The 17,580-nt window shown below is 58.9% G+C and overlaps 1 protein-coding gene across 1 annotated transcript in view; it reads right to left on the bottom strand.

The window, feature by feature from the left end:
- Nucleotides 1-1,956: 1,956 nt before the first annotated feature.
- Nucleotides 1,957-17,580, bottom strand: part of ITPK1 (inositol-tetrakisphosphate 1-kinase) — an 83,958-nt gene continuing 68,334 nt past the window's right edge. The window contains exons 5-10 of the mRNA XM_004584326.2: nucleotides 11,672-11,770; nucleotides 11,428-11,468; nucleotides 9,688-9,853; nucleotides 6,049-6,116; nucleotides 3,417-3,579; nucleotides 1,957-2,417 (exon numbers count right to left, since the gene is read on the bottom strand). Coding sequence (XP_004584383.1) covers nucleotides 2,047-2,417; nucleotides 3,417-3,579; nucleotides 6,049-6,116; nucleotides 9,688-9,853; nucleotides 11,428-11,468; nucleotides 11,672-11,770 — 908 coding nt within the window. The 3' untranslated portion in view covers nucleotides 1,957-2,046. The remainder of the gene's footprint in view (nucleotides 2,418-3,416; nucleotides 3,580-6,048; nucleotides 6,117-9,687; nucleotides 9,854-11,427; nucleotides 11,469-11,671; nucleotides 11,771-17,580) is intronic.

Below are 17,580 nucleotides of genomic sequence, written 5' to 3'. Positions count from 1 at the left end.
TGGCTTGACTTTATCCTGGAGAGAGGCCTGTGGGGTGCCCTTCCAATGCCAGTACCACTGGAAGAACCTGGCCCAGGGCCTCTGCTCAGGATGACCCCTGGCCATGACCCAGAATGTGGCCCTGCCCTTTGCTCCCACAGCCGTCTGGTCACCTGGTCCAAGAGTCAAGGCCAGCACCCTGAGCGCCTCCTGTGCCCACCTGCATTCTGCCTGCAGGGACCCCTGATGTTCCCACCCAGGAAACCGCAGTTACTGCATCTTGGGGAAGTGAGTGCCAAGGTCAAGCTTGCTTTAGACGTGGGGCCCCTGGGGTCTCAGGGAAACAAATCCCGTGTACAATGTTCTGACCCTAAATAAACGAGCACGTGCCAGGGGACACCTAGAAAACAGGGCTCTCCCGGCCGGGTCAGGGGGCATGCCAAGGGTGTCTGTACTAGTGGTCGGGCCCTCCACCGTGCTGGACAGCACTCCCAGCCTGGATGGGCCTGGCACCCTTCCACCATGCTCCTAGGCCTTTGAGGCGATGCTGCACTCTGGATGTGGGCTCGCCCTGCTCCCCACGTGCACGGAGGCGAGCGGAAAATGTGGAGTCACCAGAAGATGGGGAATTGATACCAGGGCCTTGGACGCAACCTGTGTGACCCTGGGGAAGACAAGGCTGCAGGGTTCAGCTGCAACACTTGTTGCTCCCACGGCAGAAGGGGACTGGGGTCTTATTTCCAGAAGGCTGGGCTATTGTGGTGCAGACACGAGTGGGATGTAACTTCATTTCAGTAGTTTATTTTGAAGACAAAGCAGTGCAAGAGGCTGGCCACGCTTCCCTGTGTCCCGGGGCTCAGGGCAGACCTGGTCAGGTGACACACACACTTTCATGGGGGGGGCAGCACTTGAGGCATGTGAACACGGGCAGCTGCCGGGCCCTCACCACCAAGGGAGCTGGGCACTTCTGATGCGTTCTGCCCCACACTGGACCCAGGCCCTCCCTGCCCAGCCAGACTGTGGGCATTGCCAGGCTACAACCTTCCTGGGGATAGCTGGGGCTCTTTGCAGCATCCTCGTATCACTGGACCACACCCAGCTGATGTCCCCGGATGCAAAATCACACTCAGGCAGCTCACACAGGGTCCTACGTCTTCAGGGACCCTGAAGCCCCTTTCTCCCCACTTGGTCCCTTCTCTGTCGCCGCTGTGGTGATGTGGTGAATCTCAGAAGAGGGAGTGTCAGGGATAACAGCCTTACTCCTGGCTGAGTGCCTAGGGTGTGCCAGGGACACCGCAGGTGGCTCCGGCATGCCCGGGGGCACCCCTGTGCTTTATGGTGCCATGTCCAGGCTCCTGTGCCTGTCTCTGTCCAACTGACCACACAGGGCAGACAGAAGATGCAGCATTCGGGCAGGAGCGCCAGGCCAGCCCCGGGGTCGCAGACCTTGACCTGGGCCCAGTAGGTACCCGTTGGGGCTCCTACCCATGCCAGCATCCCTCGGACTCCAGTGAGTGGCAGAAAGGGGACTGGAGAAAGGAGATTCACTACGCAGGACAGAGGGGCCTGGTGGCCCCAGGGTGCTAGTCATGAAGTGTGACAGCCAGCCACAGCCTTGGCCCCACTGGGAGCCTTCTGGCACCGGGCACACTGGCTTTGGGGAAGCGAAGAAGGGTTGGGATGGGGTCTTGGGGAACGGTGGGAGGAGGAACCATTCACAGACTGGCTCCGCCCAGCACCAGCAGCCTGGCCGGGGTCCCCTGTGGCCTTCTGGGCCTACTTGGACGCACACCCATGCGTGCGTGCAGACCCACTCACATTCAGCCCTAGTGTTGAAAACGCACACGTGTGTAAACACAGCAGGAGTCAGGCGGAAGCCCCCTTCCTCCCACAAGGCAGAGTGGGGGGCCTGCGGGTCTCGCACCTTCCCCACTCCCCCTCGCCGGATCACGACACCAGAAGGTCAGCTTACAGATTAAAAAGAATAGAGTCAGATCGTCGTTGGGAATTGGGGAGGAGCATCCCCCCTCCCACAGTGGACAGGCTCTGTACCCCCAGACTCCAGGGCTACTGGGAGGAAGCCTTCGTGGCCAGGGAGGCCACGCAGTGCTGCTGGAAGCTGGGTGACACGCCAGCGGTGCAGCCGAGTCTTTGGTGCGGCAGCTTGGCTGTGCCACCTGCATCTGCCTCTGTGGTCCAGGAGGTGTCCTGGCCCAGCAGGCTGCAGCAGTTGGGGCTGGCACTGCATGCCCGCTGCTCGGACGTCCGCTCGGCCACCGGGCCACCCGCCTGCTCTGTCAGCATCCTGCTGTGCCTCAGTGGGGCCGCCTCCCCAGGGGCAGGGGCAGTGGCGGTGGCGGCTGCTGTGCTCTGGCCCTGCAGGACGCTGGTGATGTGGTTGAGGAGGTCTGTGAAGAACTCGTTCACGCCCTCGTAGCCTGCAGAGGGGACACGAACAGCACTGAGTCAGCCAGTGTGCGAGGGAGTGTTGAGTGCACCTGGGGTCCCGCTCATGAACGCCACACTGCCTGCCTCAAATCTGTGTGCACGTGACCCTGACTGCCCCCCGGGGTGTGGGCTGATAGAAGGCCACCTGGGACCCCAGCCACCATCTCACTGAATGCCACCCACCCACCCAATGTGCTGCAGCATGGGCAGTTCCTCCTGTTCCATGCCATGCATCCCACCCCTGGCCCCAGGGAGGCCTGACACACAGGGGGACTGGGCATCATTCCCAGTGTCATGGGCAAGTCCCCCTGCAAACAGCAGGATGCCATGTGGCCGAGGCAGACTCCCCTGGGGCTAGCAGCTCTAGCAGTCATGCCAGGCCAGCCTCATCCTGCCTTCTGGCAAACACAGACGTTGGCTCCACCGTGCCTGGGTGGCCCTTCTCATGCCTACGGAAGAAGCCTTCCTGTCCCTGCTGGCTGGCAGGGACTTCCCCTCCTCTGACCCCAGATGGCTCTTGGCCCCCCGTGGTCAGCTGGTGGTGTTGGAAGGCTGGCAGCCTCGCAGGCCTGCCTCCTCCTGCCTTCTAGAACATGTACTCCACCCCCCAGCCCCTGACCCTGCCTTTTTCCCAGTGCCACTCCCATGCTCTGACTGTCCCCATCCTGCCCTCACTTCCCTTGTTCCCTCTCATGCCTGTGAAACCCGAGACCCAAACTACACTGCCCCAGGCTGCCCGGAGACAACCGGGTGATCACCTCTGGGGATCTCAGAGCTGCTTCCCGTCTCGCCCAGTGTGCCCCGTGGCGGTTCCCTGTGGGCCATGCCCACCTGCACCTGCAGGCCATGTGTCCACGCCTCTTCCCACTCTATGAGCCCATTCTGCAGGTGGGGCTGAGGCTTAGCAGGGGAGTGCTCAGCCCAGGCCCCATGGGGAAAAGTGAGGCTGGCTGCACACCTGGGCAAGCGGGAAGGTGGTGCCCGCTCACCTGGGAAGGCGTTGATGTCAATGACAGCATGCTGCCCTGTTTGGTTGTTGATGATAATGTCGATCCCGAACAGTGACACGCCCAGCGCCTGCCGCAGGGCGCGGGACAGCGCCCTGATGACCTCGTCGCTCGGCCGCTCAAACACACCCTCAATCTTGTCCAGCTGCCGACACATAGGGCAGGGGGTCAGGCCCAGGGTGGGAGAGGAGGCGAGGCTGTACCATAGAGACTCCCCTCTCTGACCCCAGGATGCGAGCACTCCCAGGCCTGCTGCCTTGCTGCCCTGTGATTGCAAGGCTCCAGCTGCAACACCACTGGGGAAGCAGCCCACAGGACTTCCCCCGCTCTGGCCTTAGCTGGCCTGGGACAGGTCCCTGGTCAAGGCCTCCAAGGAGAGCAAGGATTCTGGAGTTTGGAAACCTGACTGCGAATTCCTAGCTCTGCGGACTCGGGGAAAAAGAGCACGGCCGCTCCGTGCCTCAGTTTGCCCATTTGTAATGACCTCCATCCCAGACTTGCCAGGAGGAAGTGGGAACAGTACAGGCCAGGCTGGCAGGAGCGGCTGGGGCACAACCTGAACAGAGATGCCACGCTTGTTCAGTCCTAGAGTTCCAGGAGCCAAAGGGAAGTAGAGACTGGTCCACGGCAGAAGAGGGCAAAGCTGGGTCAGAAAAGTCGACATGGGGGCAGGCGCCAGGCCACCCGGGACCCCCGCAGCCCACATCAGGGTGCCTGGGTGTGCTTTAGGTCCTAGCTATGCTATTGCTCCCAGCTTTGTGCCAGCATACTGACACACAGGCGACCTGGACTGAACCGGCAGTTCCCGGCGTTGGTCTCAACACGGCCCTGACCCCTGAGGACACCCGGGGAGTGAACCAGCAACTAGAGCTTGCTTGCTCAAAAATAAATACGTTTTAAAACTGTATTTTACACGAAGCAACAGCAGCCTGCTGCCAGATGGTCACAGTTCCCACCACGCAATGCCCAGGACAGCTCAGGTCTCAGGCCTCAGGCAGGGCCCTGGGGGGAGGTAGGGCTCCCCTGCCTTCTTCATTTATTTGAAAGAGCTACACAGCATGGAAGTGGGAGAGGAAAGAGAGAGAGATTGAGATCTTTTATCTACTGGTCCACTTCCCAGGTGGCTGCAATGGCCAGGCCTAGACCAGGCTGGAGTCAAGAGCTAGCTCCATCAGGGTCTCCAAGTGGGTGGCAGAGGCCCAAATACCTGGGCCATCCTTTGCTGCTTTTCCAAGGCCATGAGCAGGGAGCTGGATCAGAAATAACAGCTGGGATGCAAACTAGCACACATATGGGATGCTGGTATTACAGGTGGCATCTTTGCCCACTATGCCATAATGCTTGGGATCCCAAGAAGGGTGGCAGTCCCTGGCAATGCAAATGTACCACTGCCACCGAAACGTCCACTTGGAAACAACTGATTTCACATACATGAATTTCACCTCAATTTAAAATAATGTGTGCAGCTGGGCTGGGATGGCTGGGAACAGAAGCCTGGTTCCCAAGACAGATGGTTTCACTCAAGCATTGTGGCAGACAGGGCTGCTGGAAAAACTCCAGCCCCTGCAACAGGCACCCTGCTGCCCTGCAGTGCAGGCCAGGAATCCTACCCACACCATGTACACCTGGGCATGCATCTGCTAAGGAGTGGCATTGCCTGGCTCTACCAGGCACTCAGCACCAGCCTGGGCCCCGAGTCACTCTCACTAGGGTGGTCCGAGGCTCAGTGCTATTGGGCAGCTTGGTCCCGGGTCCCACAGCTTGGGCCCTTACCAGGTCGCAAGTACCCAGGTCGACACCTTCGCTGGCTGCTCCTCGCTGCATGTCACTTTTTCTCTGTTGAGCCCCAGGTGCCCACAGACATTCCTTGGGGCAGGAGAAGAAGCTGGGGCCCATAGGGACCCTGGGACCCAGGCTGCCCCATCAGGGGCCAAGCTCTTAACAAGCCCCCATCCTGGGTTGGGTGGGGCTGGGACTGGGGGCTGCATAACACTGCCAACTGCAGGGGAAAGCTCTGGATGCCCAAACCTGGGGATGAAGCTGCCTGGTCACATTGACCTGGGGCACCCCAGAATGGCTTAGACCCCAAGTAGAAAAGGTGGGGCCGGCTGCACCTCCCTGTTTTTTTAAAGCTGCTGCCTGGGTGGCCTGGGGAGTGGGGAGAGTGCTGGCCGTAGGCTGCAGAGGTGGAGGGGCAGATCTCTGCTCCCTTCTCATATCCAGATGAGGACACAGGCCAACTGGCTTCCAAGTGACCATCTCTCAGCCCCAGTGACCACCAGCCTGGACCCTGGGAGGACTGGGTGGGGTACTTCTGTGGAAGCTTGCAGGTGGTCTGCAGGGTATAAACCCTCAGGATCCTGAAGCCAACAAGAGAACCTTTGTGTTCATAGAGCACCTGCCGAAGACCTGGTTCCCAAGACCAGGGAACATGCATGGAAGTCCCGAGGGACAAGGATGCCCCTCCAGAGCCCCGCCTACACCATGGTCCTCTATGCTACTCTTCCTCCCAAAAGCCATAAATCCACAGAGAACAGATATACTGCTGGGGCTGCCCAAGGTGAAAGCAGGCTGGTCTGGAATGTATAGGAGAAGGCCAGGTGCAGGGGCTCACCTCGGTCAGCACGGACGACGACTCTGGCTTGGACACGTTGTGGCTGTTGAAGAAGATGGACTCACGGTCTGGAAAAAGCACAGACAGGGACCCCAGTGAGAACTTCAAGGCAGCGAATGTGTCGGCCAGCTGCCACCAGAGGGCAGCACCTGCCAGTCACAGGCTGGGTGCCTCTGGCCTGGTGATCAACAGCAGTGCCCTGAGGGTACCACTATGAGTGGAGCTCCTGCACCCCGGGAGACACTAGGGCACGCACTGACATGCACCCAGTCAGGAGTCTCTCCCTCAGGCTCTGCCCCTGAGCAACACGTGGCCACTGACTGCCAGAGAAGAGGGGAGAGGATGAGGAGAAGGGAAGAGAGGATAGGGGGGAGGAGGTTTGTTTTGAAATCTACAGAAAACAAAAGCAAGTATAAAAAGAGTAGAGGCTGGTGCACTGGCTCAACTGGCTAATTCTCTGCCTCTAAGTGTTGGCATCCCATATGGGCAGTGGGTCATGTTCCAGCTGCTCCACTTCCCATTCAGCTCCCTGCTTATGGCCTGGGAAACTGGAGAATGGCCCAAAGCCTTGGGAACCTGTACCTGCACGGGAGACTAGGAGGAGGCTCCTGGCTTCAGATTGGTTCCCGCCATTGCGGCCTTTTGGGGAGTGAACTATCAGATGGAAGATCTTCCTCTATTTCTGTGTCTCCTTTCTATAGATCTGCCTTTCCAATAAAAATAAATCTTAACAACAACAAGAGCAACAACAAAGTAAAGAGGCAGGTGTTGGCCCAGCAGGTTGAGTGGCCATCTACAATGCCAGCATCCCATATTAGAGTGCAGGTCAAGTCCCCTGGTGATGCCACTTCTGACCCAGCTTCCTGCTAAGGTGCCTGGGAAGGCAGCCGGGAACAAGCCTCTGTCACTAAGTGCAAGGCCAGGATGGAGCTCCTGCTCCCGGCTGGTCACTCAGCATCAGCAGGTGGGACAGTAATCCAAGTAAAAAAAGAAGCTATGTGTCCCTAAGCTATGGACACACCTTCTCTGGCCCCTTGTGGCCTCATTTCCTATTTCTCAAGGAGGTGCACATCCCAGGGTGTGGGTGGGGTGGCCATGCCTTCTTGCAGCGACCACATAAATGACCCCAGCGGCTGTTCATCTCCACCAGGGACCCTCACCTGGTGGACAGAGGACGCTCCTTCCCTGAGGGCTGTCTCTTCCACCCCATCTGGGCACCGGGCATGGGGAGGGGTCATCAATGCTTCTCATTCCTTTCATTGATATCAAGTTTTCAAAGCAGTGACCAGTCACAGGCTGCAGGGGAAGCTGCCCGCACTTGTCAATAAAGTTTTACTGGAACATAGCCTTGCCTATTCCTGTGTGGGAGACCCGGAAGGAGTTCCAGGGGCCTGGTCTGGGTGTGCCCCAGCCCCAGCCGGTGCTTGGAGGGTGAACGAGCTAATGGTAGCTCTCTCTCTGCCCTTCCAGTACATTTTACAAGGGAGAGAGAGACAGAAAGGCAGCTGGGAAACGAAGACATGTGTCCTGTCCCCAGTCCAGTGCACACGCTGCCTGCGTGGCTGTGGCAGCAGCATGGACCTGGCACCCGGCAAGAGCCACAGAGGTCAATGGCACCAATGGGCCCAGCCTGACGGCTTGCTGTCACCTTCTGCTTTGTGTCCAGGGAGAGAACAGGAGGAACAGTGTGGAATGCATGCTGCTCTCCAGACTTGGAGCCCTGGAGGCTGTGGGTAAGAATCAGACAATGCCCTAAAGCTGCATGGTTTGCACGGCCATCACGGGCTTCTTTCCTAGCTTTTCTCGACAATTTGGCACCAGTTTTTACTTATGCTAAACGAGCAGCACATGGCCTTGAGAAGTGGGGGAAAGAACCTCATGCTTTTGTATGGGTAAGAAATTCTGAGATCTGGGTCCAATGTGGTAGCTCATATCCCGACTGCTCCACTTCCTGTTTGTGGCCTGGGAAAGTAATGGAAGATGGCCCAAAGCCTTGGGACCCTGTACCCGTGTGGGAGACCCGCAAGAAGCTCCTGGCTTCACTCGGCTCAGCTTCAGCTGCTGCGGCCACTTGGGGAGTGAACCAGTGGATGGATCTTTTCTCTCTCCTCTCTATAAAATCTGACTTTCCAATAAAAGTAAACAAATCTTAAAAAAACAAACAGATCTGGTGGTTAAGCTTCAGAGATGGAATCATTTGGGTAAAAGAAGAAAAGAGAAGGGAGTTAGTACATCAGAATTACTCCTAATTTAAGGCATTTCCCATAGAGCTAAAGCAAATGTTTAAGAAAAACCAAGGGGATGAGCCATGTATGTGGTTAAGATGCTTGGGACAACCCCAGCACAGCCCAGGTTCAAGCCCCGGCTCTGCGGACTCCTGCTTCCTGCCAACGCTCATCGTAGCAGGTAGCAGGTGTGGGCTCAAGTGCTGGGCCCCTGTCACCATGCAAGAGACCCGGATTGAGTTCCTGGGTTGGAGAGTGAACCAGGGGACGGGATGTCTATCTCCCTCTCTCTGCTTTCAAAGGAAAAAAAACCAAGGATTTCTGTACGAGTTAAGCTCTCTGGCCCACCCACGGGAAGAGGTCTCCTTGGTGGTGCCCGGTCTCGTGCAGGCACTGTGCTGGGCTAGGCTGTCACGAGCCCTGGGAAGATGGCCTGGCCTGAGGTGAGATACAAAGAGCCACCCGGCTTCCAAGCATCTGCTCCCTGAACCGTGTCAGTGGGAAGAAGAGTCACCCCGGAGCCAGGGTGCAGATGACAGCTGAGCTCAATTCTCGGGGGGGAATGGACAGTGACGGGCAGTTCCAGGGAGAGGGGCTGCAGGTGCATGAACCCACCTGCCGGGGTGGAGACAGGGCAGCCCGTGCACGCCCGGGGGGCTCCGGTGTAGACAGCAGCATGCTCTGTGCCATGCACTCTACTATAATCACCCCAGGGGAGCCAGCTTCCTCCATGGGGACCCCAGGAGAGTCGGCCATGGTGCCACAGCACCAGGAGCCTGCAGCAAAGACTCAACACCCAGAATGTTCCTCGGAGCAGCCCCCAGGGCAGTAGACTTGAACACAGTGCGGGTTTTGGGACCAGCCAAGGACTTGCGCAGTGTCAGGCCTGAAGCAGGTGAGCAGCTGAGCAGGGAAGAACCCAGAGGGTGCCCACCCCATCAGGTCTGCTTCCTGCGCCCCAAATGACAGGCGCACCCGAGAGCACCAAGACTGCAGGAATCCCAGGGGACGCCCGGGGAGCATCGGTGGCTGATGGACTGCTGGGAGGGGCCCCCCCTTGGCCCAAGGGCCTGCACCAGGGAGTCCTTATCCAGCAGCTGGCCACCCTGAATGTGGCTGTGGGGGTGGCAGTTTCCTAGGCTCTGCCTCCCAGTGTCGGAAGAGAGGATGAAGCCACCAGCACGGGACCAGCCTCAGTCTCTGCCACGCCTCCTCCCACTGGTCCTCCTGACCCTCACTCTCTTATAGGCCTCGGGCGTCCTGGGCAGAGAAAACCTACAGGGCTTCCTAGATGTAGATGGGTGGTCCCCAAGATCCCTCCCCAACCACTCATGTACACAGCTTGTATAGCCCATCCCCTCCTCCCTCACCCCCACAGCCCCAGTGTGCCTCCGATGGCGAGCGGGGTGGGTACCTGAAGTGCCTGCCGAGAAGTTCTTGAGCGAGGGCCTCTCTACCACGGTGTAGGACTCGCCCACCACAAACACCTTGTACAGGACAGCATTGTGGTTGATGAAGTTCTGGACCACACACGGCGGCTGGATGGCACTCAAGCCCTCCTGGTTGAACACAATGGCCATCTGGGGAGATAGGGTGTGGAACCTCAGGCACGGGCCAGGGGCACAGCCTTGCCCACACTGTCCACAGCCCCGGGCCCAGGGACCTGAGGACTGCTACGGGACTCCAGAGAGCCCAGGGATCCAAGTACTTCATCCAGCCTCTGTGCAAGACTGGCCAGAGTGTCAACCCAAGGAGCCAGTGCCTCTGCCCACGCTCCTGGACAGGCAGCGCCTGTGCCAGCAGCCTGGCACCTACATGCAAACACAGCCCACACAATAGGAGACGAAGCACCTGTGTGTGCTGGGCTGGGTAGGGGCCAGGGGAGGCAGTCACTGTCTCTTTAGAACCTACAGGCCTGTGAACATGAACTGAAGGCAGAGATGTGGGACAGGCCTCGAGCAGGTGGGGGTGCAGACAAGGGTCCCAGGTAGAAAGCCTCACTGTGTACAGAAAGCCAGCCATGTGTGTCGGAGTATTGTCTGTCCTAGCACCTTCCAGCATGCCCAGGTACCCCAACCCTCATGAAGTGCTACACCCCCTGCCTCTTGTTGGTATACCCACAACAGAGTAGTGGCCCCCTTGCAGCACCACACATACCAGGGTCTCCAGCACTGGGCAGCACGCGTGTGGCCGGCTGTGGATGGGACAGGAGCCAGTGTCGGGGTATGTGGGTGGGGCATACTTGGATACGCTGCAACCCGCGCCAGGATGGCCTCTCTCTGGGGCACTGATCCCACCCCTGTGGGCCGAGCCCCTCATGGCCATTAGGGGCTTCCTGAGGAATGCACATGCCATCAAAAGTCCCATCCTTCTGCTACCAGCCAGCCTGCCCCCAGGAGTGCCACCTCCCAGTCCCTATAGACAGAGAGAGGCCCAAAGTTGACAGCACAGGGGTTGATGAGATGGGTTCCAGCTGTGTGTGATCCACAGTCCAACTCCTTGAGCCTTCCCGACTGATCCAACTTCACCTAGGCCAGTTCAGCCACATCCATGACAACATTCACATCTCCTGTCTCAAATGCCCGGGAACTGACCAGTAGAGCAGCCATCTGGTGTTGGCCAGGGCCAAGGATATCAGGTGGACAGGGGTGTGCTGGTGGTGGTGAGGGGCAGCAGGGGCAGGGAGCCCTCCTCTCCTTGCCTTGACAGTTAAGGCTTGCACCCTCCAAGGGTTACCTGGTCCTAGGAGACCCTAACCTTGGCAGCAGGCTAGGTTCAAGGGGCTGCCCCCATGTGCCTTCCCAGGGTAGCATACCCACTGGGGCTCTGACCACAAAGAACATGACAGGAATCCACAGAAGGTCATGAGCAAGAGTTGTCTATGAGGCAGGGGAGGTCTCTCACCAGGAATCTACCCCTCCAGCACCCTGGTGGTGGCCTTGTGCCCTGGGGCTGGACTGCGGCAGCCGAGCTGGCCGAGGCCAGCACGGCCTTGTGGCCTGGGGGATAGAACGGGCAGCAGCCAAGGTCAAGCCGGAGCACTAAACCACAAAGTTTCTTCTGCTCCTTCCTGTGTCGCTCGGGGCAGGCAGGGAGGCAGCCAGACGTCCGGCAGGAAAGGCAGGGGATGGGAACAGGGCAATGTGCCACTCACCTCGTGAGAGTTGGTGCCATGGGCCACTCTGGTTTTGCAAACTGTGGATGGAACAGAAAGGCAGAGATCAGTGAGTCGCTTACCTGGCAGACCCAGGAGGACCCTGCGCAGTCAGTGACTGCTCACACCACGAGGGTGCACAGGGCCCCCGGGGGTGCTGGTGGAGGAGGGACCCAGGGCCACCTGGGCAGAGGGGAACACAGCCCAGGCCCTGTGCCCGCCCCACCCCGCCGCAGGTACATACTGAAGGGGAAGGCCAAGCCATTCTGCTCCAGCAGCCGCATGGTGTCGTCCCCGCACAGGCTGGTGAGCTCCATGAAGGGCGGAGAGCAAATCCTGCCATCTGGGGAGAGGAGGACTCGGTCAGCCCGCCGGAGACCACCTCCCACTGTCCCAGATGTCACGGGTGGCTGGCAGTATCACTGTCACTCCATGGAAAGCGTGACAATCGTGTAACAGCACAGACCAGTAAAGGACGCCCACGGAAGTGACCAGTCCTGTCTATCTTTTTAGGCATGACTGGGAAAAGATGGGCCTATTTATTTATTTAATTTGAGTGGGAAAGAGAGAACTTCCACTCACTGGTTCATCTTACCAGTGCCCAAAATGGCTAAGACTGGGCTGGGATCTCAATCCAGACCTTCTGTGCTGGAACCTGGCTACTTGAGCTGTTGCTACGGTGTTGGCAGGAAACGGAGTCAGAAGCCGGAGCTGGGTACACTACTCTGGCACTCCCACGTGGGATACAAGAACTGTAACTGCTAAACTAAATGCCCACGCCCGCAACAGACCACCCTGCCTCCACTCCCCACTGTGAACTCAGTGGGCTTAACAGCCCCTGGAGGAGCATGAGGTGCAGCTGGCTCTTGGTGCACGTCTGGCGCTGTTCCAGGCCTGCGCCGACCACCCCACCCCAGGGTCCCTGCTGACTCCATAAGAACACTGAAGTCTGGGGCCTGGCGGCATGGCCTAGTGGCTAAAGTCCTCGCCTTGAAAGCCCCGGGATCCCATATGGGTGCCGGTTCTAATCCCGGCAGCTCCACTTCCCATCCAGCTCCCTGCTTGTGGCCTGGGAAAGCAGTCAGGAACAGCCCAAAGCTTTGGGACCCTGCACCCGCGTGGGAGACCCGGAAGAGGTTCCTGGTTCTCAGCTTCGGATCGGCGTGCACCGGCCGTTGCGGCTCACTTGGGGAGTGAATCATCGGACGGAAGATCTTCCTCTCTGTCTCTCCTCCTCTGTGTATATCTGGCTGTAATAAAAAATGAATAAATCTTAAAAAAAAAAAAAAAGAACACTGAAGTCTGAAACCTGCTGTAAAATGGGAGGAACATCTCCCGAGAGGTTCCTGGAAGGCCTGGCACGTAGCAGGTGCTTGGCTTGGGGACCCACAGGGAGGCAGGCAGGCCACAGGTGCATCCAGGGCCCAGGATGTGTCAGGCCGCATCCTGACAGTGGCGTCGTAACTGGATTTGCCTTTCTAGTTCTGCTTTTAGAGCATGTGAAGCCATTGTTGTTCTCACGGGATTTTGTATCTCCCAGCTGCCTCATTGACAGCATTTCCCCCGTAATGACAGACACGCTGGGTCACTCCCCAAACAGCTGCAAAGGCCAGGACTGGGCCAAGTTAAAGCCAGGAGCTTCTTCCAGGTCTGCACAGTGGGTACCGGGCCATCCTCTGCTGCTATCCCAGGAACACGAACAAGGAGCCAGATGAGAAGTGGGACAGCAGGGACACAAACTGGTGCCCTTATGGGATGTTGGTATTGCAGGTGGCTGCTTAACCTGCTATGCCACAAAGCTGTCCCCAAGAAAGGGCTCTGAGGAGGTCAAGTATGATGGTAAAGTCAAATCATCAGGGTGGGTCCTGTTCCAGGAGGACTGACAAAGATGAGGGGACAGGGAGCAGAGACACACACTGGAGGCAAATGAAACCCGAGAGCAGACGGCACCCCCAAGCCAAGGAAAGAGACCGCTGGAGAAAACCTGTCTTTGAGCTCGGCAGAACACCAGGACGATGTATTCAGTCACATGTCAGACGCCCCTGCAGACACCCGCCAGCCCAGCCGGCTAAAGCCCTGCTGTCATTCCCAGGCAAACCCCAGCTCCACTGGTGTGATCACCTCTCTGCCCCTCCCCGGGACCTCCTTCCTCTGAAACGGGGCGGACACTGGAGAAGGGAAACAGGAGGCCTGCAATGCCCTTGTCTCGTCACCACAGGGCGCTGTTGGTCTGGAACAGCCCGGAGGATGGCAGCCAGCACCCAAGCCACCTTCCCTCGCCGGCTCCTGAATTGCGCAGGGTAGCACATTCCATGCATCCTGTGTGAACCACGATGTAGCCTGATGGCGGCTCACAACAGCGACAAAGGTGTACTGGTCGCTCTTGCTGCCCGGCCGCACCCAATGGTGAAGTCACAGGCAGGCGCACTCCTGATCTGCAGGGACTTGCGAGGGCATGGGCCTGTGCTGGGCGTTCCCTGAGCTCACCACCACATCCACATCCTGGTCACCACCCCTGGCCCCAAGGCTCTGGGCAGCGCTCCAGCTGTGCCCTTCCCTGGGGCTCTGCCCCTGGCTCAGCTCTGCAGAAGTGACTTCCCAGTGCTTCCACAGCACGTCCCCAGCAGCTCCCACAGCAGTCCTGGCACGCCAGCTTAGGAACCCAAGGGTTCCCCAAGGGCAGGACTGGATCTGCAGGGGGACCTGGGTTACTTGGACAAGGATGAAAACAAATGTGTGTGTGTGTGTCTGTCTGTCTGTCTAGGCCCATTACTAGCCTTGAATGAGATCAAATTCAAGTAACCAGCTTGGTTTTGTTAAGACATTAAAAGTCCCAGGCCCTGGAACCAGCAAGCCTTGGGGATGTAGGGCCAGCAGCCTGGCTCTGGAACGCCACTGAGAAACCCAGGAACAGGACACCCTCATCCACACGGTCCCGCCAGGAACTGACCCTGCAGCCTCTACCAAGGGCACACAGGCTTTCGCCGGCTGAGGCCTGGGCTTCCATCCCAGTTCCACGGCCCCACCCTGGGCCTCAGTATCCACACCTGCAGGATGAGGGTGCTGGGGAAATGACACGTGCTGAGCACCAGGCAAGGGGGCCATGGCACGTCTCCCCTAATGAGGGGCCCACAGGGGCCCTGGGGAGCAGGCCCTGACCATGAGTGTCTAGTAAGGTGTCCTGGGGTACGGGGAGGAGAGAACACCCTTGCTGCGTGCGGCTCGGGGGGCTCCAGGCCACAGGTGAGTGTCCACAAGAAATCGAGTCAGTCTGAGCCCTTCCCGGCCCTGGCAGGACTGGGCGCCGCTCACCATCCAGTTCCCATCCCACATGTCCAGCAGCCTAAGCCCTGCTACCACCTGCCGCTGTTCCCGCCACCCCCACAGCCAGTCTCCACTGTGCACCCGTGCTTAGCAGCCCGTGGGCCCCACGCGGGTGGGGCGGTGCACGGCGGGGTCCTGACTGGGCAACTGGTTGCCCAGGTGACTGAATGCACTTTGTCCTGGGTGTGTGTGATGAGATCAGTGTGAGTCAGGGATGGCCCTTCCCAGCAGGCCTGGGGCCTGAGCAGAACAAGAAGCAGGGTGCAGGGCACAGGGGAGCCTACTCCTCACCAAGCTCAAGGCTCAGGCTGCCCCGGCACTGTCATCACACCACTGGGGCTACACTGGGGTTCTCCAGTCTGTCTTTCCCCAAGGGCTGGAGGGCCCCATCTTAACTCACTGCAGGCTTCTGAGAGGCCCGAGGGCCACCCTGACAGTAGCTTGATCCTCGGGGAGTTGCCTGGCTACAGGAGAAGACACAGGGCAGGGACGTGGTGAAGGAAGGGGGCAGCAGCCCACACTGTAGGAGGACATTGTGACCCTAGAAGGTCAGCGAGCACAGGATTACAGTTGATTGGACAATATTTGTCTGATAAACAACTGAATGGGTGTGACTGATTGGATATCCTTTGCATGAGAACTGAATGACTACCTTTTGTATACCTGATGAGTGGAAAGTAATATACAAGAGAAAAGGACTTCCAAACAAAGGCATAGAAACAGTTGATGGTTTTGTTGATGAACTAAGTATCTCTACCCTAATCCTGTATGACCCTCAGTGTATAAAGTCTGATGCTACTAATAAACTACGGCTTTTGACCATCAGTCAGGGTCCACGTGTGTTATTATCGGCTCCGTGCACCAAGTCCATCGCTGCGGGACAGAGACAACACATCACAGTGGAGGGCATGGCTCAGGGCAGGACAGGGGCAGGCCAAGGCCACAGGGGTAACGCTTCCCAGCTGGGGCGGACAGGGTCAGATGACGCGTGCTGTTGTCAGCAGGACAATGGCTCTCCTCCTGTCTGACCCAGCGAGTGATCGTCTCCTGTCTCAGGGCCAGACGGCCGCTCACCCCCCGCTCACCCCCGGAATGTCCAAAGGCTGGCAGCAGAGGAGCCAGACACAGGCGCTGGTGGAGCCACAGACATTGTGCACCATGAGGTGGCTGCTGGGAAAGTGGATCAAATGCCCAGCAGCTGCTCCAGCAGACTGACAGCCCCTTCCGGCCTCCAGGGCAGACGCTCCCTGCCGAGTCCCCACCCCCACCCACAGCTGCAGCTCCCCAGGGGCCTTACAGAAAAAGGCTCCCAGCACTCTGGAAGTGGGAGAACCTGCGAGGCTCTGTGGCAGAGGCGACGCCAAGGTCCGTCACTGGACCCTGGGCTCTGCAATAGGGGGTGACGGTCTGTGCATGGAGAGGGCTCTGAGCCACCAACAGGCAGAAGGGCAATGACCCGGCAGAAACGGGCAAGCACCCCAGGAAGATCCTCTTGCAGGAGAGACACAGACACCCCAGAAACACCCAAAGGAGCTGCCACCTGGCCAAGGACAACAGGGCTGCAAATCAGGAGAATAGGGTACCAACTCCCTCAGGCAGCCGGTGGGATCTGCCTGCATGAGGGAAGGCCTGTCCATGGCAGGAGCCAAACAGAGCCGGGATGGCACTGAGTTCAGCATCACAGAACACATTACGAGCTGTGGGCTCAAATACTGGAATATTACACAGCCATCAAAAAGTGCAGCTCTCATCTCACTACGTCTCTTGAGACCAGTGTGGGGAGAAGCTTGCATACATCCTGAAGGAGGAACACAGGTTCTGTTGCGACCCATGTGTCTCTATGTGTGTGAGAAGGGTCTGGAAGCATGGCTCCAAAGCTGTAAACCCAGGAGAAGAGGTTGGAGTTAGAGTGAGGCCAGTAGATCGCGCACACACACCTACCCACTTCCACTGGCTGCCCCAACGGTGGAAAACGCCAGGAGCCCCCACAGCAGGGGTGAGGGGCCTCCCGTCTGCTTGGCTGGATGGGGCTGAACCTGCTGTGTGTCACAGATCCTGGGGCCTGTCCCCCCTGCTTTCACCTCTGAAATGGGGGTTCCCACCCCAACCCCCGTCCTGGCGGCTCACAGTGCCAGCAAGGCTCGGGTCGGCGGGCGAGGTACATGGTGGACAGCTCTCCTTGTGGGTGGCCCTTGGCTGTGACCGCTGTCTCCCTGCTGTCATTCAGTGGGAGGTGAGGTGGCGACCTGGCCCCACCCTCCCAGGTAGCCAGGCTGGGCCACATCAGGGAGTCCCTGGAGGTGACGCACAGGCACCTGGGCCTGGGGGCTGGGCAGCGCCTGGCCACAGGACTGACGCCTCTATGATTCCCAGGGCATGAAGGCTGGGAATGAGGAGGCAGGCGGTGCCAGAATGGCAGGGCACCCGCAGGTGTGGCCTCTGTCCTGGAGCTAAGGACAGGGTGTGAGGAAGGAGCTGAGGGGGTGCCTCAGAGAACCAGCAGACCACAGGGGTGAGGGAAGTGGGACCACCCAGAAACCACGAATGAAGCTCCAGGGTCTCGGCTGAGAAGGGGGGCCCTGTCAGGGCCAGGTGTGGTTCCAGTGCGTGTGGCCCCACCTCGTACTCTGCTCCTGAACCAGGGAGCACCGGGACCTACACAGGGCAGGTGCCGCGAGGGAGGCTCACGTGTGGGGGTGGCGTCAATCCCCGTTGTCCTGCCACGACCTGGCCCACAGCTGCTGCCTGGTGGTCCTAAGCAGGTGTTCCGGGGGCTACTTAGAGTATGGCGCGCACCCGCCTCCACCAGTACTGCAGGCAGTTCACCTC

The sequence above is a fragment of the Ochotona princeps genome, chromosome 26, assembly GCF_030435755.1.
Source record: "Ochotona princeps isolate mOchPri1 chromosome 26, mOchPri1.hap1, whole genome shotgun sequence".
NCBI lineage: Eukaryota > Metazoa > Chordata > Mammalia > Lagomorpha > Ochotonidae > Ochotona > Ochotona princeps.
Note: the sequence above shows the minus strand (reverse complement) of the source record. Positions and strands in the feature narration are given on the sequence as shown.